General features: G+C 47.6%; 1 protein-coding gene across 1 annotated transcript in view; it reads left to right on the forward strand.

The window, feature by feature from the left end:
* Positions 1–22,720, forward strand: part of POLD3 (DNA polymerase delta 3, accessory subunit) — a 23,450-nt gene extending 730 nt beyond the window's left edge. Inside the window, exons 3-12 of the mRNA XM_031064788.1 lie at positions 1,091–1,193; positions 3,641–3,680; positions 5,068–5,200; positions 7,931–8,186; positions 9,327–9,399; positions 11,179–11,341; positions 12,641–12,753; positions 17,240–17,334; positions 17,419–17,500; positions 21,108–22,720. Of these exons, the coding sequence (XP_030920648.1) occupies positions 1,092–1,193; positions 3,641–3,680; positions 5,068–5,200; positions 7,931–8,186; positions 9,327–9,399; positions 11,179–11,341; positions 12,641–12,753; positions 17,240–17,334; positions 17,419–17,500; positions 21,108–21,313 (1,263 nt within the window). The 5' untranslated portion in view covers position 1,091 and the 3' untranslated portion in view covers positions 21,314–22,720. The remainder of the gene's footprint in view (positions 1–1,090; positions 1,194–3,640; positions 3,681–5,067; positions 5,201–7,930; positions 8,187–9,326; positions 9,400–11,178; positions 11,342–12,640; positions 12,754–17,239; positions 17,335–17,418; positions 17,501–21,107) is intronic.
* The last annotated feature ends 772 nt before the right edge of the window (positions 22,721–23,492 follow it).

The raw sequence follows: 23,492 nt of genomic DNA on the forward strand, positions 1-23,492 counted from the left end.
CTTTCTGGAGGAGAGGCTTTCGAAAAAGCTGCCCAGGGCCTGTGAGACCCCCTGTCATACACTATTACATGTATTTCTATACTAAAAAATACATTATTATATGTAGTATAATATATAATATACTAAAAATACATTATTCTATGTATTATTATATATAATATATATGATATATAAATATAACACTATATTATTATATAGTATATTATAGATGTATTATAGATGTAATATATTATATACTTTGTTATATATTATATCTATTATTATATGTATTATATACTATTAAATGTATTTTTATACTAAAAAAGACATTATTAGATGTAATAGTATATATTTTATATATAATATACACATTATATATAAATAATATATATATATTATTATATAGTATATTATAGATGTAATATATCTATGGAATATATTATATCTATGGAATATATTATATATTATTATATATTATTATATTATATTATATGTTTTTAATGTATTATTATATGTTTTATTATAATATAAATGCTTTTTTATACTAAAATACATTATTATATGTATTATTATATATACAATATATTAAATACATATTATATATGTAATATATATGTAATATGTATTATTATATATGATATGTATTATATACTATTAAATGTATTTTATATTAAAAATACATCATTATATAAATTATATATATAACATATAATATATCACATCTATGATATTATTATATATTATACATAATATATATTCTATGACATTACATTTCATTACATTACATTACATTACATTATATTTAGTATTATGTATTACATACACTATTACATAGATTTGCCCTTTGGTTTCTGTGGTTGTTGGACTGGGATTCTCCACAGTGGCAGAGGAGCAAGGGTCTCAGAAAATGAACCCTGAGGAAATTAAATTAATCCTGAGGAAATGGTGTGCCTGTGTGGCAGGAGTGCTGAGGAAAGGGAGTGAATCCTGAGGAAACGGTGTCCCTGTTGGCAGGTGTCCATGCCATGCAGTGTGTGCAGTCCCTCCCTGGCAGGGGGCTGCAGGCTCTCTCCCCTCCTCTCTGTGGCTGACCCTGGTTTCTTTTGTGCAGGATGCTCTACGATTACGTGGAGAGGAAGCGCAGGGAGAACTCGGGGGCTCAGCTCCACATCACCTACCTGGTGGCAGGGAACCTCCTCCAGAATGGACACGTTGTGAGTGCTTCCCCTCTCTCTGGGCTCTGGCTGGCTGGGGGCCTCTGCTGTGGTGTCTCCTGCTTCATTCTGTGCTCCTGGGGTCAGAGCTGCACTGGCTCCTTGCAGCAGGAGCTGCAGTGTGCCAGGGCTCCTGGGCAGGGACAGGAGAGGCTCAGGGTCTGTCCCAGCAGGCAGAAGGATCAGCTGGCCATGGTTTGGGAACACAGTGCTGGAAAGCACCCCAGGGTTCCTCACCAACTCACTCAGATCCTGCCAGCACCCAGCTCCATGCCCTTGCTGCTGTTGGGCAGCAAAGATCACACAAACTTGTGCAGGGGCCCTTCTGAGATCAGCTTAGCCACGTGCCAGGGTCTGCTGTGGCCTGGGCGTGACTTGGAGGGACAGCCCATGTGGCAGGGAACAATAACCAACAGAGCAGCACCCCTACAGCTCAAGCTGTCTTGGTAATTAAACCAGCTTTCTAATCCTGGTGAACAAAACAAACAGGAATTTATTAAAAGCATTCTATATTTAAAGTGCTTCAGCTGATTAAGCAAATGAAACTGCTGCTTAATTCATTTAGCTTGTCAGATTTTCAGGAATGTCATCTAAAACTTCAGGCAGATACCTTAGAAGTTATTAAAAGAAAATAAGAAAATTCAGTGTCTGCTCCCCTTTGCCCACAGACAAATTTAAGAGCCAAACACTAAATGCCTTAGACATCCCACTAAGTGTTTTTAAATACCTATTACAATATATTACAAATATCTGTTACAATATGATCTAGTCTTCTTCTAGGAATAGTAGATATCAGGGTGTCCTGCCTTTTATTTGTAGATTAAAAAAAAGCAACAAACAACCAACAAACCTTTTTTTTCTCCTAAACAATAAACTGATTCACATGCATGAAATATTCTGTCAGTCTCCAAATCTGCCTGAATTGGAAGGTTATTGTTTACTGCATTAGTTCTGTATGATGGAATATTTAAAGTTGCACAGGCAGTGTCACATTTACAGCCCAAGTTTAACAGGTTTTCCCCCCTTTCTTTTGGAAATAACAAATCTCGTGGCTCACTAGAACTGGCCAGGGGATTGCCAACCTGTGCTGTTATATTTAATGTCTCTGAAACAAACAGGTGATTTCTGACATAGGAACAAATAATTATTTGTTAACTCTGCCTTAGCAGCTTGTGTGTTTTTAAAGTAAGATCACAGTGTCACTGGATGGTTTGGGCTGGGAAGGACTTTAAAGCTCGTGTCATTCCAGTCCCTTGGCACAGGCAGGGAATCTTCTGCCAAGGGGAATGATATGAAGGTGACTTTTGTCCCCCATTATTTTCAAATCTGCTGGGCCAGCCCTGCACTGCTGGGAGCCCTGCACTGCTGCCTGCTGGCAGTAGGTGTAGCCGGAATGCTGCAGAATGCACTCCTGCAGGGAGAGCCGTGCAAATCCCTCTGGAGTGCTCCTCCTGACACTGCACGCTCTTTCCTTGCTGCTTTCTGCACTCAGACTGCCAGTCCTTGGTTATTCTCTTACCTGCCTGTGGTTTTTCTTGCCACTTGCTCTTTTGCTGCCTAATTAAAGCAACTTTTTAATCCTGGTAAACCAAAGAAACTTAAATTAATTTACAATATTTTATATCTAAAGGGCCTCAGCTTATTAAGTAAAGGAATTGCTGCTTAATTAATTTCTTTTTCTTCTTTGCTGCTTGTCAGATTTTCAGGAATATCAGCTAAAACTTCAGGCAGATATCCCAGAGGTTTTTAAAAGAAGATAAGAAAATTCAGTGTCTGTTCCCCTTTGCCCACAGATAAATTTAAGAGCCAAACACTAAATGCCTTTGACATCCCACTAAGTGTTTTTAAATACCTATTACAATATATTACAAATATCTATTACAATATGATCCAGCCTTCTTTTAGGAGTAGTAAATCTCAGGGTGTCCTGGGTTTTATTTGTAGATTGGGGAAAAAAACAACAACAAACCTTTCTTTTTCCTCCTAAATAATAAACTGGTTCACATGCATGAAATATTGTCTTTTAATCCCCAAATCTGCCTGAAATGGAAGGTAATTGTATATTGCATTAGTTCTGTATAATGGGATGTATTTAACTAAAGCTGCACAGGCAGTGTCATGTTTATAGCCTGAATTTAGCAGGATTTTCCCTGATTTCAGACAGGTCCATGGTACCTGTTTAACACAGAATTAGTGGTGGGGTTCTCAGTCTGTCTCTCTGGATCCTCCCAGTATTAACCACAGCCTGTTAGATGTCCTTGGTCCTTAAAGACTGGCCAGAGAACACATTTCAGAGCTTTAAAAACTGATGAGTCTTTAAAGGCATTGGCAGTGTTCTGTAGCCTTTTCAGCTACGGTAATCATTAGACTTTGTTATTTATTAACTGAAAGTAGCAGTCTCGCATCCAAGCTCAGGTTTTAAGAGGTTTTGTGTTTCTTTTCTGCAGTGCCACAAGGTCGCAGTAGTGAGGGAGGATGAGCTGGAAGGTAAGCAGGCTGGGAAAGTCGTGTGGCTTTAACTTTTTTCTTTGAAAGAACAGCAAAATGAGCAAAGCTCAGAACTTGCCATCTGCACATAAATGCCCAGCCAGGCTCTTGGGGTCAGGTGTGAACTTTTTGTACCAGCTGTTTCTCAGAATTTGGAGTATCTGAGCCAGCAGCTGAATATCTTCAGGCTTGTGAATTGAGTCTGATTTTTTTTTTTTGTCAGTGGTTCTTTTCCACCTCCCTGCCACTGACAGCAGGGAGACAGCAATACACCAGTAGTGTCTCATAACAATTGGGAGCCTTCAGGCCCCCCAAGAATGCTGAAACTGGTAATTGTGGTTATTGGTTCAATGCAATTGCAGTCTTTGCTCCGAGTCCCATGGGTGTTAAGATGTTGTCATAGAATATTTACCTCACTTTTGTGAGTGCAAGGTGGAAAAAACCCCATTGCAACACTGCTGAGTACACTGTCTCTTGTCTCACCATCTTTCTGGTCCTGCTGATGAAATCTTACTCACAGAACTGAAACGCAGCTTCAGGCTCTTCATCACTTTCAAATAACATCTTTGGCACTTGAGAGCACACTGTGGTATTTGTGACCTTCAGGATGTGAGCTAATGACCTCACTTTGTTTGAAGGACTTGCGTTGTTGGAAATCTGAAGTGGATTTCTAGCTCAGGCTGTTTGCCTCAGAGTAGGAGATTGTCAGGCAGTGCAGCTACTCTGTGTCATGTTTGTTGAGTTATGTGTGCTGTGTAACACTGTTTTGCTGTGGAGGAAAGGGTTGCTCATGGTTTTTGTATTGGAAGGCAGGCCAGAGGTATGACTTATATTTGGAAGAGGCTGAGATTTTTGATGGGAGTAGGGCTGCATAGTCTAGGACTGGCCCCAAGAAATGATTACTGTGTGTATTTTTACAGTGCCTAGAAGCTCAGCCTCAGACCAAGACTCTGTGGAAAGAACAATATAAGCAATGAACAAAGAATTCCCGAAAGCCAGCCCTTGTCTCAAGGGGGTTGCAGTCTGAGTAGCGTAAAAGAAAAAAAGTTTTCATTCCAGGGGTGGCACTGTGGTGCTGGACACAGCCCTAGGGGCATAGAGCAGTGACCAGCTACCTTCTGCCTCAGCATTAGGTACTCCCACAGCTATTCTGCATCCCAAACACTGGATGTTTGGAAGGCAAACACAGAGAGATCCCTCGTAAGTCCAAGAGTGTGTAGTGGAAAACGTGACAGGCTTGTGGAGTTTGCTGCCTTGAATTCCTCATTAGTGAGCGTTGGGAGAAGGTGTTGTTGGACCTTTCTGTATTCATGTTTTGCTGTCAAGTAGTCTGTCAGTCTTTCTGGGTGTGCTAACAGAGGGCTTTTTTTTCTCTCTTTTTCCCCAGCAATGAAGTCCAAGCTGTCCACAATTGCCAGTGTGCACGTGTACAGCATCCAGAAGGCCCTGCTCAAGGACAGCTCCCCCCTCTACAACACCGACTACGACATCGTCAAAGCAAACCTGCAGCACTGCAGCAAGTGAGTGAGTCCTGGCTCCCTTTGCCTTCTGAAGCGCTTCCAGAGTGCACTTCAGTGCTCACTAGATAGGCTTGGACTTTTAGAGAGCTGGGAAAAGATGTCCTCAAAGTCCTGCCAGAGCAGTGCCCAAAGAGCACATTGTGTGGTTCTTGTGCAAACTGAGCCAAATGTTGGTTCACTTGGTCCTTACTCTGACAAGGAGACTGTTCCAGTACCTTGCTTGTCTGATGGCTGGAAACATTTCTCTCTTTCCCAGGCCACACTTAATCACAACCATTTTAATCCAGTTCTCAGCCGCACAGGAAGACAAAATTGAAACAAGCTGATAAAACCATGAGTGATGTGCTCAGCAAAGCATTTACAGGAGTTTGCTTTCTGTTTTGTGAAACCGTGTTCTCATCCTCTGGACTCATCGAGTTCTCTGAAGATGTCTCACAGGAACTCCTCCTCCAGGAGCTGGGCTTTGATCTCTGGGTTTGTTGCAGCTCAGAGTAGGCTGTGATCTCGGAGACGTAGGAGAAGCACACAGGGCAGTCCAGGCAGCACCAGTGTCCTTCCTGGTGGAGCTGGAGCAGAGCTGGGAGGGATGCAGCCCCCAGGAGTCACTGGCTCCCTCCTGAGCAGCGCCTGGCAGCTGCAGCTTCTCACTTGTGTGCTGTTCCCACCAGGACAGCTTCAGCTTGAAGTCATGGGGATGCACGGTGCCATGACCAATCTGGTTTGAAGGGGATGCCTGAAGGGTGTGTCATAGGAAGAGTATAGAATCTGAGAGGAGAAATGTGGCTCTATCCAAAGTGTTGACAAGAGAGTGGCAGAGGAAATAGGAGCTGTGTGTTTGGGTGGATGCCCTGCAAGGAGCTGGGAGATCCCACCTCAGTGGATCTATGTGCCCTGGGTGTGGCTGCAGTTGACTCGTTCCACTCTGGTCACTCTAAGAACCCCAGCATGGTGATCCTTGTGCCTTAGGGATACTTGTATCCTTTGGGATTTAAACATCCAGGAGGTTTGGATAATCCAGGCTCTGACACAGCTCTCTGAAGCCTGCCTGTAAATCCAGCTTTGAAGCAGGATTTCCCAAGGAAACTAAGAAAAAGTGGACCTTCTTCATTTGTGACCTGGCTGAAGTAAATACACATTGATCCCATTCCCCCTCTCTTGCCAGCTGCATGGATTGTCTGTGACACTTGGGAAAAGGATTCCTGCAGGACCTGCAAAAGCTAGAGGTTTAATTATGTGAGGTTTGTAGCAAACAGAACCTCCCTGTCTGTGCAGATATTTCACAGCTCTGGGACAAGGATCTTTGTCCTCTTCTGGTTTCTGTGGCACCTCCTTTGCAGTGAAGACAGTGGAGGTGGTTAGATGTTAGACTAACTAATACCAATATCTGAGTTTAATGCCTGTTGCCACTGCCAGCTTTCCAAACAGAAGCAGCTCCTTGTTTGCAGAGCATAGTCCAAGTATTGCCTTTTTTTTCAGTGGTTATTTAGTGAATTTTGGGTCAAGCCCATAAAGGTATAGTCACACAGCAGCATCAAGGCAAGCTGACTTGGAAATAGGGGAAGGTTAGCTGAGCTCTGCTGCACAGTCAACATAACCATTGACAATATTATTTGTGACAATGTTATATATTGGAGGGTTGGTGGTGTTTAGAGTAGGAGCTCACGCTGCCCTGAGAGCTGTATTAACTATGTTAAAAACAGATTGAAAGTGTAAAGGAGAGTAGGATTATTTTTCTCCAATGTTTGGTTTCCTTCCTTTAAAGGTTTGAATGTCAGGAGGTTGCTGCTGCAGCCTGGGAGTGCTGTGGAGATGGTGTTGTTTTGTTCCTACAGATCCTGATGGGAGTAGAAGTGGACTGTGCACGTGAGCAGCTAGTGCTGAGGCACAGAAATGAACTGGCAGAAGGCTGCTTTATTTCTTAGGCAAATGAAAATATGCTGTGTAATTCAGTGGGCTGGGAGGCGTGAGCTGGGCTCTTTTGTGGCATTTCTGTGGGAAATCTGGAAAGCGTCGCCTGTGATTTGCACAGTGGGGAGCAGAGTTCAGCTATTTTTGGGAGCTGCTATTCCTGACTGTCAGTGAGCTGTGCTGTAACTGTGAGCACGTCATTTAGTTCTTGTGTCTCCACATCCCCAAACAATCAAGTTTCAGACCATTATAATCCAAGCTGCTTCTCGCTCTCAGGGATTACTTGGAAGAGACTTTGTGTAGTTAAATCGGAATGTCGTGGATATTTTCTGAGCCATTTCAATTGTTCAGTTTCAGCTGGGGTTTGCCTACCTGGCTGAGTGGGGCTGCTTGTGGCAGCAGCTGTGGGCTTTGTCAGAGCATCAGAAAGCTGTGAATGTTTTAGATCCTCACTCAGCCATACAACTTCTGCCACAGGCTTTAGAGAGTGTAACCCATTTAGGAATAAAATGCAGCCTGCTCCTTGTGCAGCCTGGGTGTGGGGAGGGCCTTTACCCCCCAGGAAAGCTGCACAGCTTGTTTGACACGTGAATGCTGTGGCTCTTGCTGACAGGTTCAGCTGATATTTTCATCAGAGGTCACTTGCTCTGTGCCAGCCTTTCTTTCCTGCCCCACGCACGGATTCAGTTGCTCCTTTTTCCATAACAGGAGCGCGCAGGCCCGGAGGAGCGCTGGCGCTGCAGGAGGGGGCAAGGCGAGGTGAGCACCAGAGCTGAGGAGGCTAATGGGGTTTTTCCCTCCCTCCCTCCATCCATCCCACAGGTCCAGTCCCATCCACTGTGCCGCTGCCGTGCCCAGGACGCCGCCCGAGGCCCCCCGAGCGCCGGCGCCCGCGCAGAGCCCCCCGAGGCAGAGGGACCCCGATGCCACCAGCACCGTCAATGGCCACGGGCCCCGGGCTGCCAAGCCCCCCCTGCAGCAGCAGAAAGGCATCATGGGCATGTTTGCAGCCAAAGCAGCGGCCAAAGCCCAGGACACAGCCAAGGAGGCCAAGGCAGAGGCCAAGGAGGCCCCAGGTGTAAGTTCCCTCAGCCCCCCGGTTCATGGGTTAACCATCCACCGCCTCAGGGAGCTCAGCCACCCCTGCACTGCTCCTCCTGCCAAGCCCACCTCCCACTGGCAGTGCTCAGGGGTCCTGTGGAAGTGTTTGACTGTCACCTGGGCAAAAACCCCTCGTGCCACACTCTGGGTGTCTCCACAGAAGGGTATTTGCCATAGCTTTGACATTCCCAATGAGCTACAATTGCTCTGCTGTCTCCAGCTAGCCCAATGTACACACCAGCTGAGGATCTTGCTCTCTCCATTGTGCTTAAAAGGATTTGTTTTGAGCAATAAGTGAAACCTGAGAAGCCCAGGTCTTAAAAGTATCAAGGTGTTTAAACTTGGTGGGTGAGGGAAGTTTCAGAGCTTGACCTGTGCAAGACTAAATTGTTTATCTTCTGGACTGCTGCTTTTCCAGGATAGGATTATGTTTTCATTTTAATTAGTATAATTGTTCTTAGAGCAGTGTGGCCAGAAAAATGGGTGTTAAAATGGTAACACTCCCTGTGGATGGTTTGGCCTTTTCATAACAACTGAGAACTTTGGGTTCCTTTCTCTGGTTTTTATAGGGAGTTTAGAACTGGGGAAATGTACAGTGTTTTGGGAACTTTAGTGTCTGGTTGCCTTTTATTTGCATGAAAATAAGTTGGATTAGGAGGCTGCACTTTCTTTGGTGATGTGGGTGTGATTTCTCACTGTGGTGGTTGCATTGATGCAGCAGAGCAGTGATGTTTCCTTGCAAACAGCCTACGTGCCAGAGGAGCTGGATCCTGGTTTGGCCAATCCCTGTTCTTTCCTCTGTTGGCTGCTGTGAACTGAGGCACTACTGATGGTTTGCAAACAGAACAGCTCTTTCCTGGGAGCTGACCCTAGTCCCAAGCATTATTTCAGTAATGGGAATGTGACCCAAGTCAGATCTGCAGGCCTGGCTAAGGAGTCCTTAGGAACTCACTCTGGCCCCTTTGATTGCTAGTGAGTATCTTCAAACTCTCCAAAACAGAGAATTTGCTAAACCTGCTAAAATCTAAGGCAGTGGGAGCAAATGCTATCTATTATTTTACTGTGCTCCTTGAGGGCTGGGAGCAATTCCTGTGCTTATTCCTTTCTTTGCTTCCAGGTGTCTGCAGCAAGCAGCAAGCCACTAACAAAGAACAGCATCATGAACAACTTCTTTGGAAAAGCTGCTATGAGTAAGTGCTTTTCTGTTTTCAGAGGCCATCATGGTCAGGGAACAGCCTGTTGTAGTTAAAAAAAACAAACCAACAAATGAAAAGAAAAAACCAAACCTGAGGATTATTTGAAGGGGTTTTTTTTAATTATACTTTATTTAAGCTGGGTGGAAATTTTAAAATACTCAGTAGAATCAAGTGTTTTGTAGCCATGATGGGAGGCATACAGAAAGGAGCAGAACTCTTCCTCCCCATCCCCACTCTACCAAACTCATTGGATTTTCTTTATATCCCCTCTTTCCTAATAGTTTTCCGTACTTTCTTCTGCTCTTCTGCACTCAAAGGGGTTAATGTTTTAGCACACAGCTTTTAAAGCAAAAATTAAGAGTTTTCAGTGGAATTTTTCAGACAAAACGCTTGCTGGAGGGAGATCAATTAAAATGACATATTTGAGCAGACTAACCCAGGAAGGATTTTTAGTGCAGAAGAAATCTGATTTAAAGTGAGTTCTCCTGGCTGGAAGGCCAGCTATTGGTGAGATGTTTGCCAAAACCTGTTTTGCAAGGCATGTTAATGGTGCTTGCTTTTCATCACACAGCACTGAGGAGCCCATTGTTAGTTTCAGGGTTAATTTCTTTCCTAAAAACTGAAGGACTGGAGAGTAAAATTGAGGGGTGGCCTGTCTCTTTGAGCAGAGGTTTGGACTAGGTGGCCTCTGCAGGTCCCTTCTGAATTACCCAAGTCAAAAGAAACTATGCTGAAGCTTTTAAATATTGGAATATTGGAAAAGGACTGTGGGATCTCCTTCAAAGATTCCCTTATAGCAGAGAGTACAAGAGGCTTCAAAGAGGAGTTTTGGGAGAGAGTAAACAGCACAGTTCATTTTCTAACAGACGTCTGTCAGAGCTCGCAGGGGACAGTTCCAGCACTGAGCAGACAAGGCACAGCCCTGCTGGGACTCTTTGGTCCCTGTTTTGGTGAGACTGGGGGAGCTGAGGACACTCTCAGCCCGAGGACAGTCACTGGAGTTAACTGGAGTAAATTCTAAAGGTCTGAGGAGAGCCCTAGACCAAAGCTCACGTGCTGAAAACCCAAAGAGGCATGGTAAAGGTGACCTAGTGTGATGGGGAAGGCTTTGGGGATGCACTTCCATCATTCCCAAAGGGTTCCCTTCTCTGCTGAGTCCTGTCAGGGGCACACAGAGGAAACCTGTGAGGTGGCTGCAGAGAAGGAGCGGACTGAGCAGAACTGGAAATGATTATGTGTGTGGAGCAGAGGGTGGGATTCCAGGAGAAAGATTTATTCCCTACGTGCATGTCTCCCCTGGCTTCAAAGGTTCCACCAGTGCCAGAAAGTCCTGGGTTAACAGCACTGGGGTCCTTGGGCTTTCTGCTGTTGGTCATAAATAAGGGAGCTGTCGTTCCAGTGCTGTTTGCCCTTGCCCAGGGAAGCAGCCAGCCTGTTTTCCCAGCGCTCCCAGAGAGGCACTGGCACCACGTTGTGGCCCTCCCAGCAGCCTCTCCTGCCACTGCCTCCAGGTCCTCTTCCAGAGAGTTTTAACTGCTGCAGCACACATGGTGGCTTGACATCAGGAACAGCAGAAGCATGGAAAATCACCTAGAAATTAAAGCATGCCCTTCTTTTTCCCATGTCTGATACAGCTTGGCCAGTCTAGATCCCTAAATACATGATGGGCAGTGCTGTCTGTAGCCTTGGTGCACAGAGCTAGCCAGCTGCTTTGTAAGTTGTCATTCAGACTGAATGCCCAGTGTTTGTTCTTTTTGAATGGTTTATTCACAGATAAACTCAAAGCCAACTCTGTGCCTGAGCAGCCAAAGGAGGAGAAAGAAGCAGTGAAGCCTTCAGTTGCTGTAGCAGAACCAGAGTCATCTCCTAATACTGTAGCAGAGAAACCTGGGAAGAAAACAGAGTCTGTCAGAATTCAGCAAAAGGACAAGAAAAGGTGGGTCTGCTTTCAGGGTCCCTTTTTGTGTCCCCTGCTTGGGGACAGCCTGCATGGAGCTGGCTGGTCATACACTGCTGGCTCACCTCCGTTTCCATCTACTAAACTGTGTTAAAGCTGACTAAATTTATCTGTCAGGATTCTTTCCTGGTGTTTCTTTTGCGTTTGCTGCTGTAGGTGCCTCAGGGCCGTGGGTGCCATCGCGCATGGGAAGGGACAGGGCCCAGGTTGTCCTCCGTGGGAGGGGGTGGCTTTCCACGAGACAGCCTCCCACTGTGAGCAGCCTGGGAGAGACCCTGCAGGCAGCCTGGGGAGGGCTGGCAGGAGCACCTGTCCTGCAGGGAAGGTGGGATATTCCCCAGCCTGTATGTACACAACTTGCAGCACAAAGTTGTGCTTGTTGATCTCCATAGCTCATGTAGGGCTGCTTTCAATGCCATGGGTTTACTTTGGGCTGAGGCTCCAAGTTAATTTTAAGCTCAGCCCTTTGTGTTTAATCCAACCCAAACTGACAGAGACAAAGAATCACTACAGTCTGATGGCTCTCTGGTGGCCTATGAGTAATTAATTGGTGGTCTCAATCCATTTCTAAGGGAATAGGTAAGCACACCACCCAGCCCACCATCGCAGCTAGCACTAACTGCTTGTCTTAGTGATAGTCTTGTCCAAGAAGCCAAGGGCCTGGAGGTGTTGGCAGCCTGGAGCTGGGAAGGCCACTTGGGCTGTCCCAGCTCTTGGAGGATACGTGGGCCTTTAGCCTCCAGGCTTGTTCGTCTGACACGTCTCGCCAACATTAAAAAGAAAGAAGCTATTTTATTTTTCCAGTAGTCTTTAAAAATGGCTCCAGGATTCTGAGACACTACCTCATAGTCAGTCAGTGGCAAGCAGTCTGTCAAAAGAGCTTCTGAGTGATGCTTTTGGGGACACTGGGAGCCTGAGCTAAAGAGACAAGATCAGAAGTAGGCTCTTGCCAGGCTGCTGTGGCCAAGCGAGGTGAGGTACTGGGCTGAACAGCAGAGGGGCTAAAGAAATCCTCCTTGTTTTGGAGAGCTGCATGTGGGGAAGGATGGGGGGCCTGGAAAGGCTCGTGCACCTATGCCTGGTTGTGCAGTGGGTGTACAGCATTCAGTTCAGTGTACAATGTACAGTTCAGAGTATGTGATGCTCAGGTTTTTAAGAGGCATTTGATTTCCTTCCATGAGGAATGTGCTTGTCCAAGTGCACACATGATGCTTTCATGCACACACGAGAAACAGTGGGTGTTCATTCCCTTTCTTTTCCCTTTACTTTTTGTGGCAGTAAAACGAAGAGAGCGGATAGGTCAGATGACGAGGAAGAAAGGGATCCCGAAAATGTCAAGAAAAGGAGGAAGCGAATCAAACAACTTCTGTCTGACAGCAGTGATGAGGAAGGTAAGAAGATCTGCAAACAATCAGGCATGTAGGTCAGGGTTCTGATTTCCAAAACATTGCTCTCCAAATCTGTTGGTCAGTGATTGAGGGAATAGTTTAAAGGACTAAAGACCGTGGAAATGGCTGTAGCCTGAGCTTTCTGTTTATCTTTGTGCTGCAAGCACTTGGGCATGGAGTTGAGATGTCTCAAAACAAAGATCCAGTCTTTGTTTAAGCTTAGCTCAGACGTGGCTGTCTCCTCACCAAGTGTGCTGCCAGTGCCCCTGTGTGGGAAGGAGCTTCCCAAATCTCTTGTGAAAGATAGTGCTCCTTCCAGAACCATAGGGCTGGTCAGAGCCACTCTGTGTGGGGAGGGAGCACTCACAAGTGGCCTCCCTCTCCCCACAGGGTCATTTTTAGTGTCTTTATTCTGTCTGTTCATAGAAAGGATTTGGAAGACAGTGTTGGAAGTATGACATCCAAAAAGAAAAGGGGTAATAGGGAAGTTGGAGGCAAAGCAGTTGAGCCGTATCCGATGTGACTGCGCGTCTCCTCAGTGGTGTGACAGGAGTGGGGTGCCCAGAACTCTGCAAGATTTGGGCTCATAATGAGGAACAGCAGGGCTGGATCCCAAAGAATTTGGATAATTGAGGTGACAAATGCTGTTCAATATAGATAACTGGGAAATAAACTGGAATTGAGTTCGGGAGTATGTGCTAAGTGGAACAGTCATCCAGCAAACTGCTCAGGAAAGGAACTTGGGGGTCATTACAGACAATTATGGAGTAATTGAAACCACCAGTTTGGTGTGGAGCTCCAGTGAAAGAAGGTGAAACAGCAAATGGGGTGTACTGGTGAGGAGGTGGAGTCCCTCGGGGGAGCCAGAGCTGATTCCTCATTTGAGTGTGCCTGGCACATGGGCAACAGCCAGGACATCAGGGAGATCTGCAGTGCCAGGGAGAGGTGGCTGCTGTTGGTATCTTTGCGGTATCCATGCCACCTCTAGGCCTGTTTTCATAGTTTCCCTGCTGCCCACATAATTGCAAATTATCTTGTTCATCAGGTGTGTATCACTTCTTAGACTATTCCACAGGATAATAAATCTCTCAGGAAGCTGTTCTTTGTGATCAGCCTTAATTCCATCACATTCCAGTGTTGCTATAAAAAAAAAATATATATATATATATATATATATGCCCACACACCTTGGTATTTATTTCTTTAAATGTTTGTCTTTCCATTTCCTCATCACTCCCCTGCTGACAAGCTGAGTTGTTTAGCTCTGAGGAGGGAATTTTGAAATCAGCCTGTCCTTGCTTGGCTGGGATCTCTCAGCTCGTCCACATCCTGTGAGGTCAGGCAGGAGTTTGAATGTTGGAACTCTCTGGTCTCCTATGGGACACCAGATCAGCACATGTTTAACAATTAATGCTTTTGAGTGGGATGCCTCCTGGTCTCATTTATTCCAAGGTTTACATTCTCTTTAGTGACCAGGGACAGAACCTGAGGGAATGGCTGGGGCTGTGTCAGGGCAGGTTTAGGTTGGATGTTAGGGAAAAACTCTTCCCTGAGAGGCTGGTCAGGCGCTGGGGAAGTTTTTTGTCACTGCTCTTGCTGCTCCTGCATCAGAACCCTCTTTGTTCTTCACTTCTTTGTGCTGTGCATTAGAATTGTAAATTTATGCAAATTACAGCACATGCATACAAATTTGGACATCACTCAGTTTGCCCTTTCAAAAGAGAAAATGATAATTGAAAGAACTCAGCCCTTTGGTCATGCTGCTTGCCCTTCTAAATCCAGCCAGATGAAAGAAGACAGATTTGAATTGTTTGGAATATTTTTAATGAGTCCAAACTGGTAATATTATATTGAGTACAGAAGTAGAAGACTGTGAGTTGGATGAAAAAGAAATTTAAAAAATATATATATATATATATGTACAGCAGCTGGACTTGAAGAGCATCTATCCTTGGAAAGGTTGGAAACAGGTTTCTCCAGAGAGCAGGGGCAACTTGAATCAGCAGCACCAGTGAGCAAAAGGGGGCCTGGAGTGACAGGCACGCTTAGCACGGTTCTGTGGGTGTGAAACTCAGCCTGCCTGGCTGAGCGAAGTGCTTATGGGCAATTGTGCGTCAGGCCAGGTCTTCTGCCTAGTTCTGCGTTAGTCTGTACTAACAGCAGCTCTAAATAAGCTCTCCTTATAGCAGCATCAGCACATTGTACCATGCTGGGAACACACAGAGGGCATAAGGCACAATCCTCTCCATTTAAATGATTTTTCATTAAAAAGTTATATTGGTGTGAGGGTTCCTTAGTCACTGCAGGTTGTTTTGCTTCCAGTGCCAGAACAAACTCCACAAACGCTCCCACAGAGGACAGGAGGTTTGGCAGCCTCAGCTGTACCAACACAGGCAGCGTTTCTCAGTGTTGACAAGTGTTTTACAGCCACTTTGGAGGGTGATTTCAGTGGCACTGTGACCTACAAACTGCCTGGGTTCTGGAGAGCCACAGCAGAAGCACTAAAGCCTCTCACAGTTTTTCCAGGCAGGGTCAGAGCAGACTGAACAAAGCCAGGATTTACATCTTTGGTCCATCCAGTTGCCCAACTTGTATCTATTTCATGCAGCTGTTGCTGTTGAGCAAACTGTGGGCAGCAGCTAGTGGTTGACTCAGGAGTTATCACATGTCAGAGGGCTGTGTTGGCTAGAAGAGGATAATAAAGTAATAAAAGAGCTTGATAGTAGTCCTAAACACTGTGACGTGAGGAGAAGGTGCCTTCTGCCTGCCAAAAGCTTGGGAAATTGTTTGGAGGAAGGTGAAAAAAGCCCAAATTTCCCCCAAGGAATCTAGTGGAGCTGGCCCACTGACAATGCCTTCAGCAGCCCCTGCTTGAGCATGGCAGAGGCTTTTCACCAGGCTGGTTTTCAGCCTCCTCAGCTTGTCCTCTCCCAGAGATACTTGCAAAGGCCAGAGGCCAGGCTGGCAGTGGTGGTGCAGGTTTGGTGCTGGGCAGTCTGGGGAGGGTGTGTGTGAGACTGGGATGGACACAGGGTGTGTGTGAGACTGGGATGGACACAGGGTGTGTGTGTGAGACTGGGATGAGCCCAGGGTCTGTGTGTGAGGCTGGGGTGGGCACAGAGTGTGTGTGTGAGACTGGGATGGACACAGGGTGTGTGTGTGACGCTGGGATGAGCCCAGGGTCTGTGTGTGAGACTGGGATGGACACAGGGTCTGTGTGAGACTGGGATGGGCACAGAGTGTGTGTGTGAGACTGGGATGGACACAGGGTCTGTGTGAGACTGGGATGGGCACAGGGTGTGTGTGTGAGACTGGGATGGACACAGGGTCTGTGTGTGAGGCTGGGATGGGCACAGAGTGTGTGTGAGACTGGGATGGGCACAGAGTGTGTGTGAGACTGGGATGAGCGCAGAGCCCAGAGCTGCCCGCAGCCCCCGGGCAGCGCACACTCCCGGTGCCGTGGTGTGGCCGTGCCCCCAGAGCAGGGTAAAGCCCAGTGGTGTTATCCCTCTGTTTGCATTCCCCTGCCTGTCTCACTGTGGTGCCTGGGAGGCTCAGCCCCTGCTGGAGCAATGTGATTTATTGCTGGCCCTGGCAGCCCCGCGCTGTCTCCCTGCAGCCCTCGGTAACCTGCGGAGGTCAGCTGGCCGCGTGCCCGGCAGCGCCGGCTCCTCACACGGCCCCAGTCCCCCGGGACAGCTCCAGATCCCGGCTCCGTGGTGGGATGAGGGCAGCCAGGCAGCCACATCCGTGTGGGGTGAAGCAATAGGTCACAGGAGCCGTTTGTCCCCGCGGTGCCAGCTCTCCCCCAGCCCGGCGCTTGCGTGGCCGCCGTTCTCACTTGGGTCTCCCGCAGCTCTGTCCCCCTGCCAGCCCCACAGGAGGGTGACCCTGCCTCCCTCCTCGCTCTGCAGCCCTGCTTGTCTCACTCTGACGTGCCTGCTGCAGGCTCCAGAGCTCACTGTGCTCCCTACTAATGCCTAAAGGTGTCCTTGACTGCTTTGATCAGTCTTGGCGTCGAGTGCAGCCCGGTGTCCCTTCCTTGAGCCCAGAGGAGAGCAAGGAGATCAAACAGTGAGAGAGTCAGCTTCTGGGTTTTGTGGTGGTTTGGATTTTTGGGGAGTTTTTTTAACTTCTTTTCAAATAAAAGTTTGAGATGTCCCTTAACAATCTCGGGTTAGGCTGATAGTATGGATTGTTTGGGATGTGTAGCACCACCAGTAAAGCAGCAACTGTTTTACCACACCCCACCTCCTTTAATTTCTAAACAAATTACAGTCACTCTTTTAAACAAGTAACTGAAATGTACAGCTAAAACCTGCCAGTTCCTGTGCCTGGTTCTTTAAAGTTTCTCTTGGTGGAACTGATTTTTTTGGTCTACCAAAATCGCCAGGGCACTTCTCCCATCCTATCCCACCCTCCTTCCTTTGGGAAGTGCAGTGTGTAGCATCAGAGCTGTGTGCCATCAAGGTGTTCTTCTTCTTTGCAGATGTCCCACCCTCTCCCACACCCGAGGAAGAGAGAGCTCCATCTCCACCCCCTGAACCTGCTCTGAAAACTGAGCTGGAGCCTGCATCCACAGAGGTGAGAGCAGATCAGAGTGATTGCCTGCTCTCAGGTAATGAGGAAGGAGCTCCTGGTTTCTCACAGTGCTGCCATGTCCCCCAGGTGTCAGCTGGAGGGAGGAAGAGGAAGAGGAAGCGCGTGCTGAAATCCAAGATGTTTATAGATGAAGAGGAAGGCTGCATGGGTAAGACTGGCTGTGCCCCACACTCACTCACTGGAGCTCACTTTATTGGCCACTTTAACGGGCCAGCCTCTCCCAGGATAGGAAGAGGTTCACAAAATCACTTAGTTATCCCACTTGGAACTCCTGCTCCCAGACTGAGGTAACTGCGCCTCTGGTGAAGGCCTGGGCAGGGAGTCAGAGCTGTAGCTGAATCCTTACCCTTGTTTGATTATTCACAGATTTTCCTTCAGTTCTTTCCCCTTTTCTCCTGCCATCATGATTACCACCCTCATTTACTCTCCTCTCCAAAGCTGCAAGCTTTTAAAGATGATACAGAAAGAGATTTAGGGTCTGGGATAAATTCTGGCTGAGATAACTTTGTTGGGTTTTTTTCCCCTTTGAGGATAAATCCAGAGCTGTGCAAAACTTGATTATATGTTAAAGAAACATGGAGTATCCCAGATAAACAGGGAATAAGCTGGGGCTTAAATACTTTATAGGGTTTCTGTTTCTGATAAGGGTGGCTCTGCTTTCAGAAGGGAAGAGAGTCCCTACAGAAGTCCTGAGAGCCAGAGGCTTTGAATTCCAGCCTGACTGGACTCTGCTTCCTGCTGTAGCCTGCAGAAAGCTGTGTAACACCACTGCATTCGTTTCCTCCATGTCCTGACATTGAAGTAGAGATGCAAACGTTCAGACTACGTTGGTTTGGGTTTGGGGGGACTTTTTGGAGACTTTAAACACATGAGAGCATGGAATGTGGTTTTTGTAATGCTGTTGTCAGCTGGATTGTATGGGATGCTTTGATTCCCCAGCCTGGCTGGGCTGAGGGGATGTCAGTGGAGCTCAGGGCGTGCTGGGAAGATGAGGTGCTCTTGTCCAGCTCTGTGGTGGTGCTGGGGAAGATGAGGTGCTCTTGTCCAGCTCTGTGGTGGTGCTGGGGAAGATGAGGTGCTCTTGTCCAGCTCTGTGGTGGTGCTGGGGAAGATGAGGTGCTCTTGTCCAGCTCTGTGATTCCTGGCCCAGCTCCAGAGCCGCCTGGCCCAGGCTCAGGCTGTGCCTGTTTGCACCTGTCTGCAGAGCTGCATCTTCTGTTTCCCATTAACTTGGTGTGTCTCCTTCAGAGGAGCACAAAGCTGTGGCTCTCAGCAGCTGGCTGCACTGGGACTGAAATCCCAAGTGCTGCTTTCTTGTCCAAGAATTGGGCTTGCACAGAGTTACTGACAGCTTTGGCTGGTTACCCTGTGGGGTGTTCCCCTCTCCCACCCCAGACAGAGCCATTGAAACACTTGGAAGGACAATGGAACAAAACAGCATTAGATGGGGAGCTGAGTTGTACAGGCTCTGCATCCAGAGCACAGGAATGTCTCTTCTGGGTTCAGCTGGGAATATTACCTCTGTTTCTCTGCTCTTTATCCCCACGGGGTTTCACAGTCCCTTGGGAAATCCAGACTCCTGGTTTCACAGTTCATATCCCCTTTCTGAAAGGGGAATGCAAGGCCCTGCTGTGCCCTTTGGAGACAGATCCTGTGGGATGGAGCTGGATACTGAGGAGCTGGCTGGGGAGCAGATGCTGCTTTCTCTACTACAAATCCTCCAGCCTGTTGTGCAGAACGTGCTGTCTGGCTGTTGTCCAGTTTCTCTCCTCCCTTCCATTCCACACCCTTTCCATGCACAGACCTAACAATTCAAAGGCTAAATAACTTGCAAATCTTCCAGGCTAATGTAAATTTTAGTTATTCTTTGACATAGAGGGGTTTTCCCCCTCTCCCTGCTGTCTTTTTATTTTTAAAACCAACACTAGGTTTTAAGAGGTTTTAATCCTAACATTAGAATGAGCTGTACTTTATATTTTTCCACAATTTTAAGTGATGGTTTTCACAATAGCTGCAATAGCAAGGAATTGGTGTCAAAAACCAAAAGTAATTTAGGGATTAGCCCTGAGGGAAATTGAGCAATTAAAGTGTGTGTGGAGTTAAGCAGAAGAAACATTCCTAGGCATCGACAGAAATCCATGGATTGAGGGCCTGCTCTTAGTCTCTAGTAAAGAGGAATTACTGAGGTTTAAGCTTCTGTGTTTCTACCTTACACTTTCTGAAGCTTCAAAGGACACACGTGGGCTTGGAGATGGGAATTTCCACACGTGCATTAGAGGGAGATTTGTGTTACAGCATTTTAGAGCGCCCGTCCTTTGAGCCGCCCTGATTCAGGGAGTCTGGCTGTGAGTGGGGCATCAGTGACTGCATCTGTGCACCCATAGATGCTGCACATACAGACTGCTGCAGTTCAGCTGAGACTGCAGCCAAAGAAAGCTGATCTGAGCTGTGCTGCTGCAATTGGAGGGGTTAACTGCACACTTCAGGAGTTGCCAGCGGTTCCTGACAGGCTGAGAACAGGATAAGGGTTTTAAGTTCACCCAGTGGTCTGGGGAAGCTGCTCCCTGAGAAGCCTGCTGCCTCTGAAGGGAGATTGCTTGGTTTGCAGTTCCTGTCTGAGGTCCTGCTAGTCTGCCCAGGAGGATTTCACAGCATTCCTCTTCCCAGTCCCTGGTGACGTAGGAAACCTTATTTAATTTGATGCATTAATACAAGTGAAAGCCAGTTTCCCAGAAGAAGGGAAGTTAAGACATCTGTTTAAAAGAATACAGTTGCTAAAGAAAAATGGCTTACTAGAAGAATCCCAGAGCACTGCTGGGAAGGCTGATCTAAGAGCATTTGCTGGGATCTGGCGGTGGCTCTCATCAGTGGGGCTGACTCCAGTTTAATTTCCGTGAGGTTGTTTTATGTCCCTGGGCTTCCCACCGCCGGACGCTGACAGCAGCGAGCTGGCACTCCCTTTCAGGCAGAGCCCTGATGGCAGACGTGGCTTGGGGCTGACCTTTCATAAAGCATTGCTTTGTGCTTGCCCTCTTTGGCCACTCTGTGCAAGGAAGCTGCCCCAAAGGCTTTGTGCCCCGGGACATGGGTGGTGCCTGCTTTGCTCTCCCCTAGCTGTCCAGTGTGCTGGTGAGAGCAGCCTGGGGACGTCTCCAGGTTGTCTTGCCTGGATTCCTGGAAAATCTGATTGCTTTGGCCCCTGTGGAAATGGGACCAAGTCAGAATGGTGGGGTTTAGCCATAAAGTAGATGTTCCATTGCCTAGTGCCAAACTACTGATTCTGATCTCCTTAGATTCATCACTTGCTGATGGCTGCTGGTCAGCCTTTGCCATATGAGTTAGAATCTCAGGATCACTGGCTTGGAAAAGCCCTCTAAGGTCACTGACTCCAGCTGCTCCCCCAGCACTGCCAAGGCAGCACTGGCCCATGTCCCCAGGTGCCACATCCACACAGCTTTTAAATCCCTGCAGGGATGAGGACTCACCACTGCCCTGGGCAGCTGTGCCAGGGCTGGACAGCCCTTTTAGGGAAGGAGTTTTCCCTAATACCCAACCTAAACCTGCTTTGGCACACTCAAGGTCATTTCCTACTGCTTAACTTGGGACTTAATTCCTGTGTCTGACACGTGCTCCTTGAACCCGAAGCGTTCCTTTCCAGGAGTGCAGTGGGAAGGCTCCAGTGGGGAGGTCTTTGGTGTAAAGATGGCTTAACCATCATCATCCTCCTCTGCTCCCTTCCCTGTTGTTTCCACCAGTGACTGAGAAGGTTTACGAGAGCGAATCCTGCACGGACAGCGAGGATGAATTCCCCAAGCCCAAGGCACCAGCTCCACAAAAACAACCCATGCTGCCCACCAAGAGAGAACCAAAGGAGGAAAGGAAGAACCCAAAGAAAGGGGCAGCTCCTGCCAGCAGAGCCAACAAGCAGGTCTCCATCATGGGCTTTTGCCAGAAGAAATGAACTGGGTCTGGCTCCTCTTGGCAGCTTGGGAGTGTTGCTCCCTGTTTTCGTGTGGCTCTCTGCAAGCTGCTGCTGCTTGTGGGGCCAACATGCAACCCCTGGTTACACAAGGTGCCCTGCTTACTGTGTAAGGAAGCCCTCTGGACTAGATTTTGTATCAGAGAAAAGTCTTTATTTGTTACTGCAATAATTTCAGTCGTCTTCACTAAGCAGTGTGGGAACTGCCAGCTAGAGGCAGCATCCAGAGGAACTCTTGAAAGGCTGTTGAACCTGTTCACATGAAATTGTATTTTTTTATTCACTCCTTCGGTGCTAAGTTAGGAGGGGAGTTGTGGTGTTTTCCTCCCCTCTTTGTACACCCCCAGCTCTTCAGATTGGTCCAGATGTTCACGTTGGGTAGCAGCAGCAATGTAGCAGGTCTTCAGGCTCAGACCAAATGTTGAACATCTGCTTCGGCTTTAACTGAATGAAGTCTACTTCATTTTCCCCCTAAGACTGGTAAATAGTTTTTGCTCTGCCTTTCATAATCTTTTTTTGGACAAAGCAGTGCATATAAAATTCTCTTACTCTCTTCTTCCTTGAACTTGTATCCTCTGTAACTTGCTCAGATGCCTAATTATAGACTGGGACACTGTTGGTGTTCTGTCTTTACAAAAACATCCTTGAGGCTTCCCACCCAATTGGCTCTGCAGTAATTGGGGGAAGGCTTTGCTGTTATTGGGAAAGAACTGGATCCTTAGCCTTGGAGGCCAGTGAGTCAGAGGGAAGGGTGATGAGAGGGCTCTGCTGATAACACCAGGCAGGTACCAGGGAGCAGCACGAGCTGCATCGCAGGGTTTGGAAGTTTGGGGTTGCCTGAAGAGTTTTGTTACAGGCATGAACCAGACAAGAGAAGAGATTTTCCTTGGACATCTCATCGCCTGCCTGCTGAAGGAAGAGTGCAACAGCACATGGTCCTGAGGAACCTCTTGTGAGAGAGGAATAAAGCACAGCAATCCTGTTAACCACAAAGGAGCTCTTGGTCTGGGCCTCCTGCTTGGCTGGTGCTGAGGCTGACAGACAGATGGGAAACATTTTCCAGAGGAGTGATGCTGAGCACTCCTGGAGCTTGGGCTGGTGAGTGCTCCCAGGCAGGGGCTGGTGGAGAGGAGCTGCTGCACCCCAGCAAAACCCATGCTGTGGCCTGGCCAGAGAATGATCAGCCTTATTCTGGTTTAATGAAAAAGTTTAACTGTGGAGAGCAAAACCCACCCTGCCATAGGGCTCCTGTGTTTTGGGTAGAGTTGAGGGGGTATTTTTAAAGGCAATGAGAACAAATCCCATTGAACACAGTTTTGGTTTTTGTTTTTGGTTTTGTTTTTTTTTAATTTGTCCTTATTCATTAAATGATGTGTCAAATTCTGATTTCCAAGGGTTGTTGTGGTATTTGACTGCGTGGAAGTCAAAGACATTTGCTGGTGAAGTGGGTAAAGATTTCTTCGATCGAAACCAGGGCTGGAAGCTTTCAGTGGAGTGTGTGAGGGCATCTGAAACCTCAAAACAGCAGGAGTTGTATTGAATTGGAGCCCTGGAGTGTCACTGCTGTGGCAGCAGGGGGACAGGCCAGGTGTCCTGGTGCTCCTGCCCCTCACCTGTGCGTGGTCTCGCTGGAGCTGCCGGCTGCACCCCGACTCCTGCCACCAGATGGACGTCACACGGCACTTCCTCCGGAAAATGACCTCATGTCTGCAGGAGCAGCACCCGGCAGAGCCTCACACTTGCAAAAGTCATGATCTCATACTCCCCGCTCCAGGGGCTGCCAGCCCCAGGGGGGCTTCAGGTCCCTGGATGCTGCCTTGGCCGAGGCTGGAGTGTCCCCAGGGGATGCCTGGGAGCAAGGAATTGGGGCTGGAGAGAGGGAGAGGGCTCCCTTGTGGGCAGGGGTCACTCCTCTGGCACCCAGGGGCTGGAGGGGGAAGAATGTCTGGGAGCCAGGCTTTTGGAACATGGAGCACATCTCCCACCTCAGGATGTGGTACTGGTGGAGCTCAGGGTCCCAAGGCTTCTCCTGGAGATGCAGAGGTCTTTGTACCCGTGTATGGGTCATTCACAGCTGGAAATCCCAAACCCCCAATCCCAGGGGGATCTGCCCTCCTCTTCCCCCTGTATCTCCCTTCCCACCACATTTACACCCTCAGAG

Source organism: Geospiza fortis, unplaced genomic scaffold, assembly GCF_000277835.1.
Source record: "Geospiza fortis unplaced genomic scaffold, GeoFor_1.0 scaffold1532, whole genome shotgun sequence".
In the NCBI taxonomy this organism is placed as follows: Eukaryota; Metazoa; Chordata; class Aves; order Passeriformes; family Thraupidae; genus Geospiza; species Geospiza fortis.